General features: G+C 37.6%; 1 protein-coding gene across 1 annotated transcript; it reads left to right on the top strand.

Moving 5' to 3' along the window:
- Positions 1-9,678: 9,678 nt before the first annotated feature.
- On the top strand, positions 9,679-10,209 carry LOC311177741 (large ribosomal subunit protein eL42-like). The gene has a single exon (XM_084244000.1). The coding sequence runs from the start codon at positions 9,696-9,698 to the stop codon at positions 10,179-10,181; it is 486 nt and encodes a 161-aa protein (XP_084100126.1). The 5' UTR covers positions 9,679-9,695; the 3' UTR covers positions 10,182-10,209.
- The last annotated feature ends 361 nt before the right edge of the window (positions 10,210-10,570 follow it).

The raw sequence follows: 10,570 nt of genomic DNA, 5'->3' as shown, positions 1-10,570 counted from the left end.
TTTCTTTGTGTGGCATAAGACATAATCCTTTAAAGCACCATCATTTCCCAATACAATCTAGATTGTTGCTTTCAGATGCTAAACAACTAAGGGAAACTCTAAGTGAAACGTGATTGATATTTATGGCTTACTTTTTACATCGAGTCCAACATTCTTTAAGTGAAGCTTATCCATTTCTACACTTTGAAGCTCAAGTAGTTGCTGCGACATTCTTTTCCTTTACATAATGCATTTACAATCTAAAAGTAAGCCATAAATACATGAAATGAACAAGACTACAGAGAATACACTGTTACATGTTACCTACTATAGGTAAAATAAAGATCATTTTATTTTTTTAAAAGATTTATTTTATTTATACAAGAACTGGGGTGTAGGCCAGAGATGTGGGGAGTGAGTGGATTCACCAGAGACAGAGTGGGGAGCAGAACAGGCAGATCTACTGAAATACACTGCTGAGGGGAGCAGCGAGGTGAGATAGGAGAGGCCTGCTGCACCATATGTAGGTCAGCTTTCTGGTAGGAGATCAAACTCACACCACTGCAGTGATTGTGCTGAGACTTAACCCCCTCCGCCCACCAGAGAGGCACTCACATCCCCTTTAGAACTGACTTAGAAGCACAGCAATGGCTCAGGTGTGAACCTGAGACATTGTGTGGTCATTTTATTTTGACAACCAAAACCACTCTATAAAATATCCACTAGTAAGTCACTTTAAAGCCCCAAAGCTGTATAGTATAACTGAACCAATACTGAGAAGCATTTGTAGCTATCATATTTAAATGGGGTAAAAAGATAAAAGAAAGGAATTAAGAATAAGAAAACTACATGGGGAAATATTTGCTTCTTCCAATTAATCTAAAACATGCCAGAAGCTTTTTCTTATTTTACTTTTTATGAAGAATTACTGACCCAAAGAAAAGTCAGATGAGGACTACAATTAAATAAACAATTAAAGCAACAACAACAACGAATTGCTTTTTTAGGCAAGAAATATGAAAGGTAGTAAATTCACTCATTTTAAAAATTAAGAAGAAAAGACATAAAATTTAATACACAATAAATAATAAATATTCCTCAGTTTCATATGATGGCTAATTAAGGAAAAAGCCCATGTGGAAAATTTCGGAAGAGAAGAAGGTAATTAACTCTTTGCTCCTTCAGCCTTAAAGGAGAAAGAGCAGGGTGAGACTTCTTTTAAGTTTAGACCTAAAGCTACCTAAGGAGATCAAATCTGTCTCTGCAAAAGAACTAAAAGGAATCCTCATAGCTCCCCAACTCAAGTTCAAGTCTTATTGTTTGGCCCTGCTTTGACCTTAGTGCCCCCAAGTCTCAGTCCCTGGATTCTTCACTCTTTGATCCAATTCCTACCCTCAGTCACAGCTAATGAGCAGCTGGGTTCTTGCTCTGTCCTCCTGGACCTTCCTATACAGAATCTGCTCTCTGGGATTTGTTCTATTACTTCTGGGTAGCTCTTGGTAGTTTAAGATAGAGAGCCTACTTATTCTTTATAAAACCTTTGTGATAGATGTAAATCACAGAGTTCATCCCAAACGTCAAAATCATCCTGCTAGGATACGGTAGAACTGGAGCTAGAGGTCAAACATGTGGAGTCCAGTTTCTCACATTCTCTAGACTGGTTTTCATACTTTGTTCTTCCTTTGAATTGTGAGCAGAAGAATAAATCATTTACAGTCTCTGTGCTGGACAAAGAAGGAAAAGGGGGAGGAGCAGATGCAGAAGGATGATGGGTAAGAAGACGAAAGGGAAGGAAGGAAAGGAAACAATCCCATGGGGATTTCTGTGAAGTAGAGAAGGCTACAGCTTCAAGTTTTTCTCCTTCTGCTGACAGAGCTTAGTAAGGGCGAAACACCTCCTAAAATGTGTATAAATTAAGGAAAAATGAATTCTAAAACTATTATGGTGCTTTGTGCTTTAAAGGATTAAAATCTGAAGTAGGTAACACACTGACAGAGTTCCTCGATGAATTCGTGAGTGTGTATGCATAGGCCACAAATTTGGTTCTGAGTACAAGCTGGAGAAATATTCTGTTTAATTTATGTCTAATTTAGTGAGATCTGGTTCTGTAGCTTGCAAGGAAGGAATTCTAATGAATATACTAATTACAACTACTACTGATATTATTTAAATTTTAGAAAGTTTTTTTGAACTAGATAGTGGTCTCTATGATACATCTATACTAAACGAGTACAATCTTTTCTTTTTTCTTGCCATTATTCCCTACACAATACAATGTAGCAGCTATTTACATAGCACTGACATTGTATCAGGTATTGCAAGTAATCTAGAAATGATTTCAGGTATACAGAAGTATGTGAGTAGGTTACATGCAAATGCTACATCATTTTTATATAAGGGACTTGTATACCCAGGGATTTTGGTATCAGAGATTGACCTTGGTTTCTCTGTATATGATTTGAGCTCTAAAATGTGTACCCCACAGACTACTTGATGCTGTTCCCACAGTGGTTTCCTTAATGTAAGGTCATAGTCAATAAAGCTAATGCATAAAGATTAATACTGGTCTGTAATCTGTTTATATAAGCATTTCTTTAACAATAGGCTCACTATTTAAATAATCTTCAATATTTTGATAACTTTCAGTAATCAGGAACCACAAATCAAATGTACTACTCTATTCTAATATATATATATATATATATATATATAATATGACTTGCTTTTGTTTTCAATTTTATTCTTTTTTATTTTTTTAGCCTATTCAATTTTCATTCTGTTTTCTTTCTTTTTTTTTAATTTTATTTATTTATTTATACAATAGCTGGGGTACAGGCCAGGAGGGTGAGAGGATTCACCCAGAGACAGATTGGGGTGCAAAACAGGCAGACTGACTGAAATACACTGCTGAGGGGAGCAGCGGGCTAGACAGGAGAGGTCTGCTGTGCCATGTGGGTGTCCCCCTGGCCAGCCAGGAATCGAACTCACACTGCAGAGGCTGTGGACAGCTTCACAGCGCTGCTCTCAACCTGCTGCACCACCGCGGAGGCCCTCATTCTGTTTTCTTAAAATCTAAGGAATGACTTCAATTTTAGACATGTATTTGTAAATCTCTGGATGTCAAGCATTTATTGACCATGACTTTAAACTTCCCAGTAGTAATTTTGCCCAAATGTTTAATGTCCCATCTTGGCTTTTTTCCATGTATTCCTTTTTTGTTCATTTGGTAATGCACTTGGTCACTAATTTCTCTTATTCAAAAAATTGTTATTAGGTGTCTGAAATGTATATGGAAGGCATCGAGTTAGCAAGAAAAAAACTGTTAAAGAACATTTGTATACTGTCAAAACTAAGGCATATTTTTTTTCCACTCTCACATTTTAAAATGGGGAGCAATGGGACAAGAGTGAGGAGAGCAAGGGCATTCTGAGGCTTTCCTCATCTTGCTAACACGGCGTCTTATGTTCTGAGTCCATTTTGACAGACAAGTTCTTTTGGGCTTTAGGCATGAGTATGGGGAGGAAAGGGAGAAAGAACAAAAGTTCAAAAGGTTAAATTTGGGGGAGGAGGTTATCTTGACGTGAAGCTGGAATGTGGAGACAGATGTATAGGAGCAGAAGCAGCTGCCGTGTGCGAATCATTGAACAGAGAGGCAAGAGGGCTTTTTAAGGCTCTTTTTGCCCTTCATCATGTTTAAGAAAACAAATGAAGAACTTCAATTATTCTGAAATTATTTTTGGTAACTGCACTGTAATGTGTTTTTCCTAAGCATGAGGTTGCTCACATGCATTACTATTTTGTAGTATCCAGGGCATTTGATGGCACGGGACAGGAATCAGCTCACATTCATCAGGCAGGAAATTCAACTTATGTGTTGAAAAGTCCTGGAAGATGACCTTGGCTGCCATGAAAACCCCAGACTTTAAGTACCATCCTTTGGGATCTGGTTGAGTCTCTTCCTGGCCTTCCCTCTCTCCCCTCCCAGCCATTCCCTCTGTGTTTTCTCCTCCCCTATCATTTTGTTTTTCCTCTATGAGGCTATTTCAATGAATGGGAAAGATAACTCTTACATATTTCACAGGGTCCTTATATTCTCTGAAGAAGGAAACTTTCATAGCCAGCATATGCATCAGAACTTGATTTAAAAAAAAAAGGAGGGCCTCCCTGGTGGCGCAAGGGGTTAAGCAACGCACAACGAAGCAATCTGCAGCTTCTGCAGCACGAGTTCGATCCCTAGCCAGCCAGGGAGCTACCCACATGGCAAGGTAGACCTCTCCTGTCTCATCCACTGCTCCCCTCAGCAGTGTATTTCAGTCAGTCTGCCTGTTGTGTTCCCCACTCTCACTCTGTCTCTGATGGATCCTCTCATCCGGCATCTCTGGCCTGTACCCCAGCCCTTGTATGCATAAATAAATAAATCTTAAAAAAAAAAAAAAGGAAAGACACTCACTTTCCTTGCCAGGGCAATTTTCCTACACTTGTGGAAGGGTCATAGAGGGACCAAGTAAGACATAATATCTAGCATATGATCACTCCAGTGTTACATTGGATGTATCCTTCAATCCATGTCAAAAATAACTTTCCAACCAGTTGGGAGAGAAATAAGTAGTAATATAGTTGATGCTGTATCTTTATATAAATATCTTCTTAGTGAGTTATTTACATCTTTATCCTATTTGAACCTATATTTAGATTTCTAATTGTCATTTCAAATGTCTTTCAAAGGATTACATTCCAAGGTTATTTTGAAATAAAAATTATTGGCTATGAAAAGACAAACAAGCATGGAAATAGAGCTCCATGACAGAGTTAGGATAAGTGAAGGAGGTCTTTTGCAGACCCCCTAAGATGGAAAAATATACACCAAAATTAGAAAACCTTGTTTCCTTTTGTTATTAAGACATATGCATACTGTCACAAACTAGACATTACAGTTAACATAAAGAACAGATTGCAGAATTTCCAAGCTAGAGAGTTTCATGCACTGTGAAGAATTATTCAGCAATCAAATATTTGTCAAAAATTACTCATTGATTTTTATAAAGTTTTTCTATCCAAAGAGTTGATCTGGGGGAGGGGAATGTCTGAATTTGATCAAATGGGGTATACTTTAGTAAGCCTAAAAGTTAAGCAAGAGGTAAAGCGGTTTGGATTCTGAACCCTGGTTATAGAAAGTTCTGGCTACTAGAATATGGTATGTAACTGTTGGTGACCAAAAGTGACTCAGAAGATACTTTAGGTTTGGAAAATGAAGATTTGCTCATAATACAAAGAAAGTAGTATGTCCTTGTATAGACAAATGTATGGATAATCTAACACAAGTAAAGAAAATAAAAATTTGAGTATCTATTATCTACTGTACTTAGGGTAGATTGAATTAGTCTCCATTCTTTTCTATCACAGAATTTTATGTCATACATATAGGCCTCTCCCCGTTACTTTACGGTGCCAGCTACTAAAAGAAGGATACTGTTCTACCCCATTGTTGTCTGGCTTGCTTTCACCAATGGAATTGAGTAGAAGTGATAATGTGCCTGTTCTGAACTGAGGTTTTAATAGGCATTGCTTGTTCCCTCTCCTTGAACTTCCATCATTCACCATGAGAATACAATGACTGGATAACCTTTATTACAAGGAGACTATGGATATATAGGAAGTAGACCTCGATCCAACCAGCAGGACTTGGGAACATGAAGTTGACTTTTGTACAAAGAAATTGCAGCAACTCACAGATCCATGAGGGAAAAATAAATGCTTGTTGTTTTAAGCCACTGAATTTTGGAGTGTGTTTTGTTTTGTTTTTTTTTATACAGCATTATTATAGCAATAGCCGAGTAATAGAGTAATATTTCTTTCCTCTCCCTACAAATGTTTTCAAATTGATGGTAAATCTAACAACTCATAGCATTGTAGGATCAAGGAAATTCAGTAATTATACAGTTAATCATTTAATTAGAATTATGGGAAGTGGTACAAAAAGAATGCAAAGGACACAAAACACTGACCTAATCTAATCTCAGAGTCAGGAAATGTTTTTCTGAGGAAGTGACATTCAAGCTGAGATCCAGCCCTTGGCTAAGCAAGTTTGGGGACAAGGGAAGAAGTATTCAAAATGAGGGGAAGAGTCTTTACAAAGTCTAAGCAAGAAAGAGAAGCTCGCTGTGTAGAGAAAAGTATCTAGAAAGCAATGTGAAAACACTGAGAGAAGAGATGTTGGTGAGGTTCATTTCACCACAGTGTTAAGGGCTGAGTTGTGTCTCCCTCTAAATTCATATATTGAAGTTCTAAGCCTCAATAACTCAGAATGTCACTGCATTTGGAGACAGGACATTTAAAAATGCTAATAAGTTTGAAAACGTGGTTATTAGGGCAAACCCTAAGCCAGCCTGACTGTGTCCTTATGAGAAGAGATTTAGACACAGAAACACACAAAGAGAAAACTGTGTAAGGACATAGAAAGAAGGAAACCATTTGCAAGTCAAGTGGAGAGGCCTCAGAAAAACCAGCTCTGCCAAAATCTTGGTAATGGACTGAGAGACTTTGAATTGGAGAATAAAGTTTCTGTTGCCTCAGCCTCCTAGTCTATGCACTTTGTTATGGTTTATTTGTCTTGGTGCTCCCAGACTGTTATAACCAAAGTACCATACACTGGGTGGCTAATATTTTTTACAACCTGGAATCTGGAAAATCCATGATCAGTGTGCCAGAAGATTCAGAGTTTGGTGAGAGCTCACCTTGTTCTTAAACTGTCACTTTGATGTGTACTAAAATGGAGCTCGATGGGGTCATTTTTATGAGGCACTAAACATATTCATGAGAGTTCTTTTTTCATGATCTAATCACTTCCAAAAGCCCCCTACTTCCTAATACTGTTGCATTGGGGATGAGAACAATACATGACTTTTGGGAGGGACACAAACTTTCAGCCTCTAGCATAACTGTGCAAACTAATATAGACTATAAGTCCAGCTCTCAGTACCATGCCCATAAGCAACATCTGCTCAGTATATTTTTATTGGCTTAATTAATGATGGGGATGAATGAATGAATGAATGAATGAATCATATAAAAATAGGACATATCAAGGATTTTAAAACATTTTATTTTACCTAAAGAATAAGGTAAAAAATGATTAATGATTTTAAGCAGGAAAGTATATTGATCAGAATATGGTTTTAGAAAGTTTCAGCTGGCTGCAGGATAAATAATGGATTCAAAAGAAGAATTAGGAAGTAGTCACAGTAGTTCAGGGTAAGATAATGGGGCTCACACTTTAGCAGGAATGTGGCAATGGAGACATGTCAGTTGGTTCATGATACATTTAGTGGAAAAATCAATAGTGTTTGGTGATTGATTGGGCAGTGAAGAGAAGGAATCACAATGACATCTGGGCTTATGAAATTGAGTTGGGAAACACTGAAATAGAATCAGCTTTTTCAGGACACTCACATGAATGATTTGTGGCAAGTTAATATTGAGATATCTCTGGAACATCAAGAAGAGATTTCTAGTTACAGGTTATTGTGGTATGGATATCTTGAAAATTTGCCCATCAAAAATAATGGAAATGGGGCCTCCCTGGTGGTGCAGGGGTTAAAGTCTCAGCGCTATCAAGATAGTGGCTGTCACTGCAGTGTATTTCAGTAGATTTGCCTGTTCTTCCCCCCACTCTGTCTCTGGTGAATCCTCTCACCACCACCCTCCCTGCACCTCTGGCCTGTACCCCAGGTCTTGTATACATAAATAAATAAATGAATAAAGTAAAAAATATAAAAAAAAAAAAGGAAATTCTAGGTACAATAATAAATACCATCCAGTCCATAGTTGAGTTCACAGGAAAGTAAGAGGAACCACATGGGACTAACGGAACAAACACTGAGAGCCCAAGAGTAATCACAGGGACTATCAAAGCAGGTGGTAGAAACTGAGGTGAGCTCAGGTAGTTGTTATGTCTCAGAAAGGTAAAGCTTTTGTCTTTGCACTGAGAGACAAGCCTCAGGAATTCTGGAGGGAGTCAGGGGGTTGAAACTGAATCTCTAACAAAAATCTAGAATCATTTAAAAGCGACTTTTTCAGTCAAATGGTAGAAATAATCTGAACTCTAAGACTAAAATTCTTGGTCTGGGTCTGGGTACAGGATGGAAAAATAAGCCTCCCTTGAGAATTTATAGTCATAAACATGCACGTATATGAGCTTGGTGTTCAAATCACAGGGTCCTGCAAACTACATATGGAGTGGATGTCAACTGATTCCTAGCAGTAGCATATTGAGCACAGATGTGGGGTAAAACCCCATCCCAACCTCTCAAGATGCCTCCTCATGAAGCCAATAAAAGATGCGCTCACCACTCACAATTACAAATGACACCAAGAAACAATCCATCTTGAGAAATTTAGCAAAGGGCCTCCCTGGTGCCTCATGCTGTTGAGCGAGCGCTGTGAAAGTGTCACAGCCTCTGCAGTGCGGGTTTGAACCCGGCTGGCTGCAGAGATACCCACATGGTGCAGCAGACCTCTTCTGTCTTACCCGCTGCTCCCCTCAGCAGTGTATTTCATCAGTCTGCCTGCCCCACTCTGTCTCTGGTGAATCCTCTCACCCTCCTAAACATCTGGCCTATACTCCGATTCTTGTATAAATAAATAAATAAATCTTTTTAAAAATTAAAAAAAAAAGAAATTTAGCAAAGAGCAAAAAGAGCAGAAAAATGCCCTATGATAGAACTGTCAGAGAGAGACTATAAGAGCATTTAAAATGCTTAGCCATTAAAAAAGAAAAAAGAAAAGACTTTAAAAAAGATACAGATAGATTTATAAGAGAATCAATTAGAAATTCCAGAAGCATAAAATATAGGCCTTGCAGTTAAATATAATCAGGGGTTTTAAGTGCATATTAAATAGTTGAGAGGGAATTCATGAATTAGAAAATAGATCTGATGTTATAAAGAAATTACATATATATATAGAGAGAGCTGAACTTAAATGAAGCAAGGATTTTAGGGGGTCAGAGTTAAAAGTCCACATACAACTTTTGACTACCTCAAAGCTTAACTAGAGGTATCCATTGGTATCTGAAGGGGACTGGTTTCAAAAACATTCCTACCTCCCTTCCCCTACCCATCTCCTCCCACCTAGGGATACCAAAATCCAGAGATGCTCAAATCACTTATAGCTGACTCTCCATGTATACACATCCATCATCAGTAGTTAGTCAAACTCATAAAATGCAGGAATCACAAATTTAAAAAAAAAAATCTGTGCATAAATGAACACATGCAGTGCAAACCTGTATTCAGGGATCTACTGTGTATTGTGTATTTGATATATATGTATATACAACATATATATGTGGCATGCACACACAAATACAAAGAGAGGTTAGAATGAAAAAGTTCCTTAGAAGAGGAATTTCATAAGGATTATGTAAAGGGATTAGGAGGAAGGAACATTACCTAACGAGTGCTAATGAGGTTGACAATAATAAACTCGATTATACCATAAAAGCAAAACAATATAATAGTTGCAAAATGTTGAGAAAAAATAGCTGTCAGCCAACAACTCTAAACTATTCCCACTTCATATTCTATACCTATGACATGCAAGAATGAAGGCAAATTAAAATACTTCTTTCCAGATAAGAATGAGAAGTTTATAATTCACAGAACTTTGCTTAAAAATCCAAGTGACTTTCTTTCCGTGCCGATAGCGCTCTCGCAAGCATGGTGAACGATCCTAAAACCCGCCGGACCTTCTGTAAGAAGTGTGGCAAGCATCAGCCCCACAAAGTGACACAGTACAAGAAGGGCAAGGATTCTCTCTATGCCCAGGGAAAGCGGGGGTATGACAGGAAGCAGAGTGGCTATGGTGGACACACTAAGCCAATTTTCCGGAAAAAGGCTAAAACTACAAAGAAGATTGTGCTGAGACTTGAATGTGTTGAGCCCCACTGCAGATCTAAGAGAATGTTGGCTATTAAGAGATGCAAGCATTTTGAAGTGGGAGGAGATAAGAAGAGAAAGGGCCAGGTGATCCAGTTCAAAGCTTCATCTTTTATTACAAATAAAATCTTGAGAATTACATTTACTTCAAAAAAAAAAAAAAATCCAAGTGAGAAAGTTCTTCGGAGAAAGAAACTGAACTCAAACAGGGTTATTCTTAAGAGCAGCAGTGACAAAATAAAATGGTATGTAGACAAACCTAAATAAGCATTTCTGAGTAAAATAATAAAAATAACATTTGGGGTCATGAAAAGGAAAGATGGAACATTTCTTGACTTTACAGTAATTATTTCCAAGGGACGGAGGACCATATAGGGTAATTGAACTCTCAATTTTTTTTTAAGTCATAGACAGAGGTTATGATTCTATAAGTCTTTATTTCCTTTTGCATGTGTGAACATGTTATAAGACATTTAGGAAAAAATGAATAATCAATTTTTTAAAAAACAGAGCACTTATGTAAGTCTGGAAATCAATAGCACACAAGACAGGTGGAAAGTAATTAGATTTTAAGTGTCATTACATTCTTATACTGTCTAAAAGAAGAGTAAACATATTTGTTAATCTTAGGCCTTACAGATTCAGGTAAAAGAATA

The sequence above is a fragment of the Talpa europaea genome, assembly GCF_964194135.1.
Source record: "Talpa europaea genome assembly, chromosome: 1".
In the NCBI taxonomy this organism is placed as follows: Eukaryota; Metazoa; Chordata; class Mammalia; order Eulipotyphla; family Talpidae; genus Talpa; species Talpa europaea.
Note: the sequence above shows the minus strand (reverse complement) of the source record. Positions and strands in the feature narration are given on the sequence as shown.

Excerpts from the sequence above, each read along its gene's own strand:
- LOC311177741 (XM_084244000.1), top strand. The coding sequence starts at position 9,696 with ATGGTGAACGATCCTAAAACCCGCCGGACCTTCTGTAAGAAGTGTGGC.